This window comes from Myripristis murdjan, chromosome 20 (genome assembly GCF_902150065.1).
Source record: "Myripristis murdjan chromosome 20, fMyrMur1.1, whole genome shotgun sequence".
In the NCBI taxonomy this organism is placed as follows: Eukaryota; Metazoa; Chordata; class Actinopteri; order Holocentriformes; family Holocentridae; genus Myripristis; species Myripristis murdjan.
This window is the reverse complement of record NC_043999.1, coordinates 27,975,178-27,988,469: the sequence shown is the minus strand read 5'-3', so window position 1 is coordinate 27,988,469 and position 13,292 is coordinate 27,975,178. Positions and strand designations below refer to the sequence as shown.

At 40.2% G+C, this 13,292-nt stretch overlaps 1 protein-coding gene across 1 annotated transcript in view; it reads right to left on the bottom strand.

Moving 5' to 3' along the window:
• The window catches only part of snx7 (sorting nexin 7), a 67,307-nt gene extending 55,209 nt beyond the window's left edge, over positions 1–12,098 (bottom strand). Inside the window, exons 1-3 of the mRNA XM_030079439.1 lie at positions 11,941–12,098; positions 2,647–2,832; positions 2,001–2,111 (exon numbers count right to left, since the gene is read on the bottom strand). Coding sequence (XP_029935299.1) covers positions 2,001–2,111; positions 2,647–2,832; positions 11,941–12,024 — 381 coding nt within the window. The 5' untranslated portion in view covers positions 12,025–12,098. The remainder of the gene's footprint in view (positions 1–2,000; positions 2,112–2,646; positions 2,833–11,940) is intronic.
• Between the last annotated feature and the right edge of the window lie 1,194 nt (positions 12,099–13,292).

The following is a 13,292-nucleotide window of genomic DNA, read 5'->3' as shown; positions in this document are numbered from 1 at the left end:
GATTGGATAGTGATTGGAAAGCTAAAAGGCCAAGTGTAAATGCATTCAAGATATAATGGGGCTGGCTTAGTCTGACTTTAAAACCACGTAAGGAGCAGTGTTGAGACACATTCTGGCAGCAGTCTGGAAAAGTGTAAATGCATTAGACTACACAAGACACAAACGCCATCACAACTTCACTTGGATTTATTACGACTGGACCTACAGTGAAAGGGAAACCCTACTGCTGAGAAAATTAGTGTTTGGTCCTTGTGTTAAATATCCAGTGTCACATTCTCTTCCAGGTGAGGTATTTGATGCATGACCCAGGCGATTTCAGCATTTTGACAAAGTGCTAACTCCGTCAACCAAGCGCATTTGGCAAAAAATGTCCAAAAGAGTTATTTGGTGGAATGATCACAAAGCTAGAGTTTGTTAGATCTGCTGTCCCACAACTCAGTTCAGTTGGATTGCTATCTGTCTAACAAAGACACACTGATGTGGCCAAGTGTGAATGAACGCATTTCCCCAATTAATCGCCCGGGCGTTTAATTCGCAAAATCAACTTGGACCCCAGGCGTTTAAAAGAACCAGGCGCCTATTCGCTGCAGGCCTTTATTTATTTTTGCACAGACCTGCACCAGGCCATTACTGTGATGACAGTTACTGTCCAACATATTTACAGTCGGTCGATTGAAGATTACGGTATAACCTTTTTTTTTTCTAACGTTAGCTAACTCTCTTATTTTGACAGAAAACGGAAGTGCCGCACAGTTATTGTGCGGCTAACTGTTTACTTCTGCAAAAATAAGGTGAATAGCCTTATTTTGGGTTACCTCAATATAATGCAAATAATCAGCAAATAAATATAAGAACCAGGCGGCTATTTGCGGCCGGGCGATTAATTGGTGAAATACGGTAACTGTGGATAAATCGTATCTGGGTATTATCTGGATGAAAGACACATGAAATGACAAGTGTAAATGAGGCCGAAAGCAAGTATTCATTCTCCAAGATTTCTGTTCTTGCCAGGCTGGAAAAGCATCTACAAAAAACCTTAAGAACATTTTCCCTTTACCTACAAGTGCCAGGAAACTGAATGTCACTATCTCATCCTGCAACTAATAAGCATACCATTAAAGTCATCAGTAGACCTCTGCTCACTGACCTGTGTTTTCACAAACAGAATAATTTCTGTTTCTGCAATATCAATGAGGGATGAAAGCTATCAGGTAGTACATTTTATTTTTATTTCCAAAATAAATGTTTTGTTTTGTTTTTGCATTTCTGCTTTTATTTGACAGTTACAGTAGAGAGAGACATGAAAGGCATGAAGGAGAGAGGGGATGACATGCAGCACATGGCCTAAGGTCAGACCCGAACCCAGGACAGTGATCAGGACTTAACAAGTGGTACGCGCTCTTATCCAGTGAGCTACTGGGACATCCACTATAAGTGGGGTTTTAGTATGAAATTAAAGCTCCCAATTTACCACCAACTGTGATATGAACTCCCTTTCCTTTTAAAGTTGACTTGCCACTACTAGTCACCAACCAAACTTAAATACCCATCAAGCAGTTGCTTAGAGAATGTACCATGTAATACTAAGGCTAAGGGCCTGCTCACATTAGTCATACGGGTTGTAGCAACATAACGGACAATGACACAGACGCATTAAACAATTTTGCAGAGGCAGGAGGAAAGTTGCATGAAAGTTGGACTTCCCCTGCCAGAGCAGGGGAAGTGTACTGTATTCAAGCATGGTACGGAGCGATCACACAGAGTCAAATAATCTGGACATTAGGGGCAAACGTGCTTGGGCATGGTACAAACTTGTGAGTAGCTCCTAAGTTGCAGAAGCCTGGGTTCAAATCCAGCCCAGACCCTTTGCTGCATGTCATCCCCTCTCTCTGCCCTGTCTTTCCTGTCTCTTGCCTGAATAAATAAAGATAAGTTTATTAAAAAAAAAAACAAAAAAAAAAAACAGTGTGGGTAAATAAGAGCAAAGTGTTACTATATACATGGACGATGAGCGTTGGTTGGGATTCCTCCAGTCTGCCTCTGAGCCACACAAAATCTTGGTAACGCCGACGTACCTCATACTCACTGGAATCAAATTCACTACGCGTAGTCTGGAGAGGAGACACAAATATTAAAAAGGACCACACCAGTGATTTTAAATGTTTACCCCATTTTACCAACAATTTACCCACATCTTACACTGCAACAAAACCATTTTGCAAATCATATAGAGGATTTTACAACAAAATCCCACCATTTTCAAATTTGAACTTTTATATAATGTTCTGTTTGTGTCTAACAAACTCGTTGCCAGTCATAAACCAAGGGAATGGTAATTGGGTGTGTGCAGCCAACATTTCCCAAGGGACTATTTTCCTGTTGAGAAACCATTTCACTCTGCCCAATTTCAAATCATCAAAACACAACAGTGCTGCTGCTTTTCGGAAAACTAATGTGGGTGACTTCATTATAGTGATGGAATACTGTCGTGAAGAAAGTTTTAAGTCTCTGAAAGTTCAATTTCTTATCATAGTGGGAAAATGGGGATTAATGGTTGAATAAAAAGGTAGGAAAAAATATATCAGAGTTCCAAAATATCTGAGCACTGCTCTTCCAATGCCAGCACACACACACATGCTCTCTCACCTTGGTAACTACTCTGTACATGATGAAGGTCTCAATGGCAGTGACCTGGCTCTCAGGGTTGTCAACAGTGATGAAGATGTCTTTGGTACTGGTGCCCTGTTCCTCCTCTTCTTCATCCAGGCCGTACTGGTTAACCATGGAGCTGGGAGAGTTGGGCATAGGACTTCCATCTGTCATGGATGTTTTCTGAAGCAAAAGACAGGCACTTGGGTTTAGCTCATCAGAATTTTTTTTTATAACAATACTCACAGTATCTGAACAGCTAGCCAGGACTTTCTTTAGTTTAGTTTAGTGTATCTGACATAAAAAACAAAACAAAACATGAAATACAATAAAATATATCAGTAACATTGTAAAGGATGGCACAATAAAGTCATCAGAATTATTTCCATTGCAGTCCTCAATGAAAGTGAATAAAATAGTGTATATGAAAAAAATCACAATTACATGCATAAAAAAACACAACAAATAACACAATAAAAATAAATAATTCAATAAAACATTTTATAGATAAATTAGGAATCCTATATTTCTTAAGTTTTTCATGAGCCAGATGCTGGCTTTCCCCTTTAAGCAATCTAAGGCTGTCTTCAGACCTGTCTCTTTTCGAGCAGTTGTTCCAAAACAGGGAGCGTTTCCCCCAAAGATCGGTTTCTTTTGGACATTTGTGAACACAGCAATCACGCTCGGATGCAGGATGAAACAAGTGGACAGAGATCGCCTAGAAGGGGTGGTCTCGGCTCGCTTCCTTTCAAGCCCTGGAGTGGTTTGTTTGCAGTGAGAACATAACCGATACAGCAACCAACACAACTCACTCATAACTGCAACCGGGTGCATTACTGACCGTCAACCAAAAAACAAAGAAACAGTAGAAGAAGAAGGAGTTTTTCCTTCCGGCATTTCTGACCAATGAGAGAACAGTTGGTTGGCGCATGGCATTTGCTTACAACTTTGAACCGATTAGACTGTTGCCTTGTGAACACAAACGGCCCAAAAGAAAAATTTAACAATGTATCGATTTAGCCCCTGAATCGGAACAAAGCAAATGAGCCACAGGTCTGAATACACCCTAAGTCAAACGAACTCTTGATGTGTGATAATAAGATGTTCCAGTTAATAGCACCACAACACTTAAAGGAATGTTTACCAATTCTGCCCCTAAGCCTAGACAAGGATAAGTTAGCAATACTGGCTCTGGTCTGAAATGGATATAGCCATTTAAATACTCTACTACTGTCCAACTATAAACAGATTTGATCTGTTAAGTGTTACATTGCCAGCAGTTCCATTTCAACATCGTTTGTTGCTTTGCTAATCTGGCTAATTAACAAACCCCAAAACCAACAGAGCTGACTCTTGTCAAGCTGCATCTCAAGAATGTTTTGAGTAATTCAATGACTTTTGAGAGAAGTAACTAATTGCTAATTTTCAGTAACGTGCACAACACTGCACATGATCTGCACTGCCTGTGCCATGTTTTCCTGTGGAGAGAGCAGTGTCGCCCAGCCTTGCGGCCGTGTTATCTCCAGTAGTGCACACAGCTCAGACTTTCCACTTCTGCTGCACTAAAGTTCAACATATTTCACCTCTAACCCAGTTTGCTGGCAACCTTTCAAATAGGTCTGGGCGATATACCGAAAATTTACCAATACCGAAATTTATGACAATAACCGTTGTCACTTTGCTCATGTCGGTATGTTCGGTATTTTAAAAAAACAAAATCAAAGTCGTTTTTGTCTTTTTTGGCTGTGTAGGTAGGGATGTTCATGTCCCTTTAAGACGCTGTACTACGTGTACAGCGTGTGTAGTCACGTGACTCCACCCCTCCAGTCTGCAACAAGAAGGAAAGAGACGCTGAGGAAACGGAGGACGGCTCAAATGTAGAAGCGGCTGCTGCTGCAGCTGAGGTGGTCAAAGTAGATTCAGTCGAGGAGGACTTGCTTGTCATATTTTATACTTTTAAACTTGGTTTGATTGTCACTTGTTCAATAAATTTAACTAAAAGTATTTAATATGTATTTTCTTCAGTTATTCTCAGACAGCACAGAGTTAGAGTTGCACTTCTCAGGCATGCAAACTTGCCGTATTTATTTATTTATTTTTTTTTTTGGTCAGTCGGGCCATTCACGTGAATCGCGTAGTTTGGAAGAGATGCCTGGCTTCCGAGTCCGATGAAAAGTTTTAATGTTAGTTTGAAGGAACCGCCTTACGTTAAATTAGACCTTGCATAACGTTATGCTTCAAGCAAAATGGCTAACGTTAGTTAGCAAGACAATCGGGCCATATGATGCTGGAATAGCGAACTAATTAGCCAGCTAACGTTAGCTAGTTCTAATGTTAATTCCAGCATGGTCTGCTTGTCTTGCTAACTCACGTTAGCCATTTAGCTCTAAGCATATGCTTGGTGTATGTAAGGGCCTAGTCTTCCAGCTAACTAGCAAGTCCCGTTAAAACCCCCGTGACACTGTCACCTTTTTTACCCCCCTGCCCTCCCCGGGAATTATCGTCCACTTATCGTTATTGAGGTGAGGTGCTCAAATATATCGTGATATTAATTTGAGGCCATATCGCCCAGCCCTACTTTCAAAGCATGTTTAATCAGTTTCAAGAAACCGACAGCCAAAACTGAATTTTAAAAATACCATGATCTTGCACATCATACTGGAAAATAAGAGATAGACGTATTTCTCCTGAGTGTAGGTCATACTGAACTTTCCTGGAGTCTGTTTGCTATGGAGTGATCTAAAACCAGACTAACTAAAACAAGTTTGTCTGTGGTTGAGCACAATGATCCTACAACAGTAGCACCACAGTACTTTAAACACAGGGAACCTAAGCTTCACGCTCAATATCTTGATGTTGGGTCAAATATGAACCATTAAAGAATTATGCCTTTTTACAATGCTGTCTAGTATGCATGGAATGAAACTGACTGACACACTACAACACCACCATCAGGCAAAAAAGTACCCAAGCAGTATTGTCTCACACAACACACATCACACATGCAAAACAATGCCAGAAGTCAGTAGTGACCATGATGTTCCCCACAATTGTACAAGTTACCTGTCATTTGCCTTCTGATGATCACAAGCTGCAGGACACAGCTGCCCCTGTTTGTGATTCAACACCTCAACACTATGGCCTTATATAGACTGCAAGCACAAATCAGTTTTTTGGCATATCCAGATAGAATCCAGATTGACTGCTTTTAGAAGGTCCAGACAGCCAAAAACCACATGAAATGCAATTTTTGCAAATCACATCCAAGCCATACATAGATAGATAAATACACAGATATAGACACATAGAAACCACAAGCGTAATGACTACTTTTTAATAATTCTGTGAACTGAATACAGATTAAAAGCACTTTGTCTTTTATTCTTTTCTCTGGAAGAAACACTGAACAGAACTGTATCTGCAGTGTATTTTGCAAAGTACCGTTGCCTGGTTAGCATCAGATTCAGTTCTGTTTGTCATGCTCCACCATATTTGTTTGTTATTGGAGTCCATGTGTAGTAATGATGTGTTCAAAAACAACTAGGAGCTTCGAGTCAAAGACATGACGTTAAAATACTGACAACAGTGATACAAACGATAGAGGAAAATCTCCACAATACAAACTTTTCTCTTGTCCCACGATATATATTGACCCTATTTGGAGGTGGCTTGATATGCAACTTGGATTTCTATGGATGCGTCTCAGTCCAGGCGCTCTGGCCAGTCAAACTGGATGTCAAAATGTCTTTTGTGTCACTCACAACACACAATGACGACATCAAATCCAGAGTGACTGAGGGGCATCAGAGTGGCTGAACAGAATCTATGCTGCTACTACAGTAGCAGAGCAGTATGGAGGACAATACAGAACAACAGATGCTAAAACAATTTGCTTTTGGAGGGAGGCTTCTGCACATTTCTCCTGTTTCCATGTTAGAAAACCACGTCACCAGATTACGTAGTTACTGACGTCTGTGCTGTTACCATAGCAACCCATGCAGGTAAATTGGTGATGTCTGGATACACAAATTTGGCTTACTCACTTGTAAATAACAGTGCAGACAGACAGTGTCTGTCTTAAAGATCTGATTTGAGAAACAGTACTGGTTTGTCTGTAGTCTAAACAAGACCCATGTTGCTTTCCACCATGTTATTACAAGGATACAAGGAAGTTTATTGGTCATTGTACAACAGGTTGTATAATGAAATTAAAGTGTGGTTCCCTCTTGATTGATATATTAAACATGGCATTTCTCACATCATCAGCACATTTGCTGCTGTATGTCACTGATGATGTGATATGGTTATTCTGGGTAGCAGCATTTTTGAATATCTGCCAGTCCGTGCATTCAAAACAGTCCTGTAGAGCTGCTGTAGCCTCATCTGTCCACACCCTAACTGTTTTTACAGTTGGTTTGACCCTTTTTGTCAGCTGGATGTAGGTAGGCAGGAGAAGCAAGGAGATGTGGTCTGACTGGCCAAAATGAGGACGAGGGAGGGCTCTGTAGCTGCCAGGAAGGCAGCTACAGAGGATGAACCAAAAAAAAGGATGAACCAGAAAAAATTAAGACACTAGTGTGATTCATCTGTCAGAGCCTTTTCACAGGTGACTCTGTTTCCTGCTGCATTCAAATCATCCAGTTTATGCAAACTGCAATGAAACAGCGTAAGCATTAGTGTGCTGCCTTTATGCGGGTCTGTTTCCTGTAAAAACAACTGAGAAGCTGTTGTGGTCAGCAGAAGAGCCCACAGCCCCTCCCGCCTGGACAGCTCCACACTGAAAAACAAAGGGGACAGCAGCAACAGCTTTCAACATTGTGACAACTTCTTTCTCCGCCTGATGGCAGAGTTATCATCTGATGTTCCACTACAGCAGCAAGGAGGACAGGAAAATAGCTTTCACTCTCCCTCCTTTTCCACGAAACACAGCACAGTCACAGTCTACTAGTGCCAATGGAAAAGTAGTGACATATAGCAGTTTTCTTTCATTTGGGAAAAATGTCACATTGAATGAATGTTTTTCTAATATCCACAGATAAAATGTAGGTTTCTGAAATGAATAGTTCATGTCAACACACAGCTTTGTTTCAGATCTGCATCAGTTCAATTGCTATGGCAACCAGAAGTTATTCTTATTTATTTAGTACTAATTATTATATGCTATGTAGCAATTAGGGCTGAGTGATATATCATTATCATCCCAGTGTCTAGATATAAACATGCAAGATATCAATATCTCAAAAAGCAACAAAATTAGGGTTAGGGTCATCCCAGGACACTGACTGGTCTTTCTGAACATTTTGTGAAGTAACTGCATTGTCTACATCCAGTTGGTATTATTATGCTGTTTTTTGAAGACAGCTCAATTTTCACTGTTACTCTTAAAAAAATGTTGAAGCACTGTGCTGCAAGGAGGTCACTGCAAAATGTTTTGATTCTTTTTTATTTATTTGAATGCAGCCAAAAGCAGTAATTGGTCTGTTCTGATCAATAAAATACTTTGTCAAGTAACTGCATTTTCTATGTCGAGTCGGTATCATTATGCTATTTTTTGAAGAATGCTTCATTTTCCACTGTTCCTACACTTTAAATTTCAAAACGGTTTGAACCCATAGTCATATCGTATATCATATCGCTATCAAGATATTTAGCAAAAATATCAAGGTATGAAATTTTGGATATCTTAAAGCCCTAGTCGCATTGCTTGCTTAAAAACAAAATTAAACTCTGATAGCGTGTTGGGCTGTATAGTTACTGTACCTGCATGTGATATGAGTCCACATGCTGCTGAATTTGTTCTGTGCTCCATAGGGCCGCTAATCCACATTAATGTATTTCTGCATCTCCAGTTCAGGTACCCATTTTTTTCCATGTAATTACAATTATTTGTACTATCAGGTTATGTCTTGCTGGAACAAGACAAGTTTCCTGCAGACAGTAAATGCTGGATATAATTTCAAGTAGGAAAATAAGAAAAGATGTGTTTTATTTCCTAAAAACATGGTTACATGTCTTTTTCTTTAATATACTGGCATAATCTGCTTTGTTTGCATTGGTTTATGTGCTCAGGTGTTATTATGGACCCAGTTTAGCTGTGCTACCTAAATGAATGGAGAGATACAAATCCAGTATTGGGGATTAGCAGCCTAGGGGAGCACAGGGCAACCAATGAGGATACATCTCCACCATGTGCCTTCATGACACCCTGCTAACTATACAGCCTGACACTCTCCCAAACTTCAATTTGACTCTAATATTAATGTTAGGGCTGGGGCGATATGCTAAGCATTGCAACTAGATATTACAATTTATTGTGATTTTTGTTTTTTGAATTCTACTCTAGTTTGTGGGTGTTTCATGAGGCTGTATCCTAGAGGTCACTATAGATCATTTTATACAGTGATATCAATATTCAAAAAACGGTCTCACTACAGTGCAATGGCTGCTATGGGGGCTAACATCATCAAACATGAATCAAATGTGGCTCATTGAATCCACAAGAGTCTCAGCTTTCCAGTCAAAGCCAACTGATGCAACTCCAACACTGTTTAGGCCCCAGTCTGCACAAACACAACATTTTACAACAGGCCAAAAGAACACTTTTGGACTGCAAGGTTTGTGGCCCAAACTGCATGGGATTAGCAGAAGGAGGGTATGTCTGCAAAGGGGAGAGCCGTGGCTGCCCAGAGCCATTTTCATTCACACATCTGGAGGTTAGAGGTCAAGGGACCCTGCTGAAAACAGCCATGCCAGTTTTTCCTTCGCCAAAAGTTAGCCTAATTTTTGAGCAACATCTAGTCCCCTTGCTGACAAACTAGCATGACATATTTGGTACGAACAGATTCCTTAGGTTGTCTAGTTTCATATGATTTGAATAGCTTTACTTTAAATCTTTAAATTGATACAGTAAAAAAAAAAAAAAAAAAAAAAAAGATAAAAAGTTACAAAAAAACGAATCACTATACTTAAGTTAATAATTTTTTTCCCAGCCTAATTAAAGTACTGCATGACATCTAACTTTTGCTTGTTTAGTATTGTTTTCCAGTATATTAAGTAGCTATGAGTAGGGTTGGGTACCGAAACGCGGTGCCAATAGGGTACCGGTTCCAACGTAAATGGTAGAAACAAGACCCAATAAGAACAAAAATTTCGGTTCCCCCTTTTCGATGCCGCCCCTTGGTGTTCCAGCGTCAACTTGGGATTGAACGTGATGTCAGCGCTGCTACTGAGCACACTTGTTGATCAGAACTGATAGTGAGAGGATCAATAAAGATGTCGGAGGCAAAACACTCCAAGGTTTGGCTACATTTCACGTCTAAGGAGGACGCAGACTCTGCGCCATGCAACAGATGCCTTAAAGCAATGTCATGCAAGGGAGGTAACACATCGAATTTAATTAAACATATGGCGACACATGGAGTTTATTTAAAAGCCGAACAATGGACCGTGTTTGATAATCTACGTCAGTGGTCCCGAACCACTGGTCTGCGGACCGGTACCGGGCCGCGAGACATTCCCGACCGGGTCGCGCAGCCCGACTATAACCCCCTCTCCCCCGCGGCTGCGCACAAATGGCACGAGTTTATTATTGCCATATGTTATTTGTATTCATATTGTTTAAATATTTAAGTTAATATTGTATTCAATTTGGCCCTGGAAATAAAAGGGTATTGTTTTTTGACAAAGTGTGTGGGTTTTTGTTTTTTTAAAGTACCGGTTCGAGAACTGTTTAAGCACCGGAATCGTTTAAAAAATACCGAGTAGGCACCGGTATCGGATAAAACCCAACCAATACCCAACCCTAGCTATGCGATGTCTGTGGTTTTGTTTCGGTGTCTGCACTTTCTAATAATTATTTGTCAGTCAAACAGTGTGGGTGGGACTGATTCTGAATTCCCTGTTGATGCAGTTTGTATTTCTGTAGGCAGCCCTTGGTTTTTCTGTTTGTGCATGATGGCTATCTCTGCTCATGCTAACTAACCAGTTCTTTCAAAACTGACTCAAAACATCACTTCCAGTGCAAAAGAAGATTTTTGGAAAGACCAACCAGATGCCAAGCGCTTAGAGCAGCTGATGTAGCCTAAATGCTACATGCCTAACTGTCTTTTATGCTTTTATTTCATATTCTGTTATCATGTGTAATGTGTTTTCTTATAAATTTTCAGTCCAGAATCTAGCTCTTATAGTACCTTGCATGCTTTTTTAATTATTAAAATAAATTGCTGCCAAACTGTTAGTTTTATAAATACCAGAGGATGAGAGTTTTTTTGTTTTTTAAACTAATGGGTGATTACTCCTCCAATAAATCATATTTGAGCGCAGTGTCTTGTTGGCTTGGCTAAAAGCAAAAAGTTATGAAGTACATGACTTCTGCTCAAGGAAGCGGTTGATAACAAATATAACTTGTAGAAAGGAAGTAGTCAGACAGTATATTGCCCGAGGTCAAACTGCCCCGATACATCACCATTCTCTTGCATGGAGAGACGTACACTGAAGTCCACTGAAAAATCTCGCTAATGTGGTTTTGGCTATCGGTAAAGAAGCAAACTCCAAGATACCACGCCAGACAGTGCCTAAATCCAGGAAAGTCATTTTTCACTTCTGTACGCATTTACCAAACAGTATTCTCTCTAATCATTTCAACTTTTGTTAACTGGTTGTAGCTAACGCCCTGCACCCTCTGCGGCGTTATTTGATAGAGATCGCTGTGGTAATAGCGTACGGACCAGGTATAAAAGCTGAAGTTTTCTTCAAACAACTTGTAGTTCATATACATATTCATATATATCCATATGCCGAATTGAAATGGGGATTTTAGTTATTCGTAAACGTTATTAAGTCGTGTTCTATATGGCGGGTGTGCGTCTTTAACCAAGAAAAAGACACAATTTGCCATAAATTTGAACGGAGTTTGGTTTCACCGTCTTTCCATGAAGCTAGCAGAAATGAAAAGCAGATGATTTAATCAGGTCCTACGGTCAGTTTATTAGCTGATTCAGGACTTTGGTTTCCTCCCTTCTCGTCAGTCACTGAAGTCGCTAAAATGCAGTGTGCAGTGATTTTATAACGTGGCCACGGGCGCAGGACAGATACCGACGAATTTCAAACATGAAGTTACATCCTAAATCTATGACATTTGTGTTACAACCAAAGCGTTCCCTGTCACGGTCTGGGTCAAATCCACGTAGCAAAAATGGCAATGAAACTCTTTGAAGCCCGGAGCCCAAGGCTCTCGGCTTGGTTTCGGTGTTTTGTTTTGTTCTGTTTTGTTTTGTTTTGTTCTGTTTTTACCTTGGTGAAAACCTCCAGGTCTTCGTCTTCGTCCAGGTCCAACATGTGTCCTGAGAAGTCTGCAGGGACCGTCGGGCTGCTCATCTCACACTGAAACTTTCTAAACGCTCACGACTCATCAGAAAAGCCTCAGATAAACTTCTACAACTTCACAGCTGCGACAAGGCGCATACAGTTACCAAGAACAAGACTTCCGGTGAGCGTTTTCAAAAGCCAAAATGCCTTCATTTTAACGTATGTTTTTAAAAAAGAAATCTATTTCACGATAAACGTTTGTAAACATACTAAATATATTGGTGTATTTAGCACATGTAACACTTAAAATTGGGTGTGGGGAACCTCTGGGCTGTTTGGGCTTTTATCTCTTTTTTACTTGTTTCAATCCCTTACTATTTTTTATTATTATTATTATTATTATTATTATTATTATTATTTTAGCTTTTTATGAACGATGATGATGCAATTCCCTCTTAGGGGAAAATATAGAGATGTTTGCTGTATTTCGGTTTCTACTAAACCCATTGCATTGTGATGCTGTTATCCCACAAGTGAACGTTTTTTGCTTTATATATCCGGTGTGATGCACATATAATACGCAACTTGACACAACCGAAGTCCAACGCTCGCAGATACGGAAGTAGCAGAACAGCGGCTTGTGATCTGATCCCTCCTCTATCCCAAGATCTGTGGAGCGTTGGCCATTGATCCCTCCCTTCATGATTCAGCTACCGTGGAGCGTTTTATTTTTTCCACTCGCCTCAGAACCGGTGAAAGTAAATGATGGACGAGCCAAATGCGACTACGACAGATGGAAAACATGCTGATATAACTCAGTGGCATGCAGTGGAGGATCTAGACATATTACATGGGGTGGCAAAGGGGTGACATGGAGTTTTTGCAGGGTTGTTTAGGGGCGTAGTGGTAGATCAGACAACCTTAATGTAAATTAGTTTAAATCTACTAAATCTACTGAGTACCTACAGCACCTCACAATAAACCCCCTCAATGAAAGAGCTAGACTGCTCTATGAAGCTGTCTACAGGGAGCTCACAGCACAGTGAGTCCCAACCAGGAACAAGGTGCAGCCAGTCTGCCCACAATGAGTAACACAACCACTAACAAAAAGAGCTGTAACTTAGATCATTTACATTATGGTACATACTAATGCAAACCTGTACACAGCACTGCAAAGCTACCTCTTCTTGACATCAGATCTCTTACAAATCATTCATTTTTTATTAATGACTTTATTTCTCTGCATATTCTTGATTTTCTACCTTGCCTCACCAGAGAAGGGCACACGAATGTTGTGACATTTGTCATGACTGTTTGCTTAATGTATCAGTAATTTG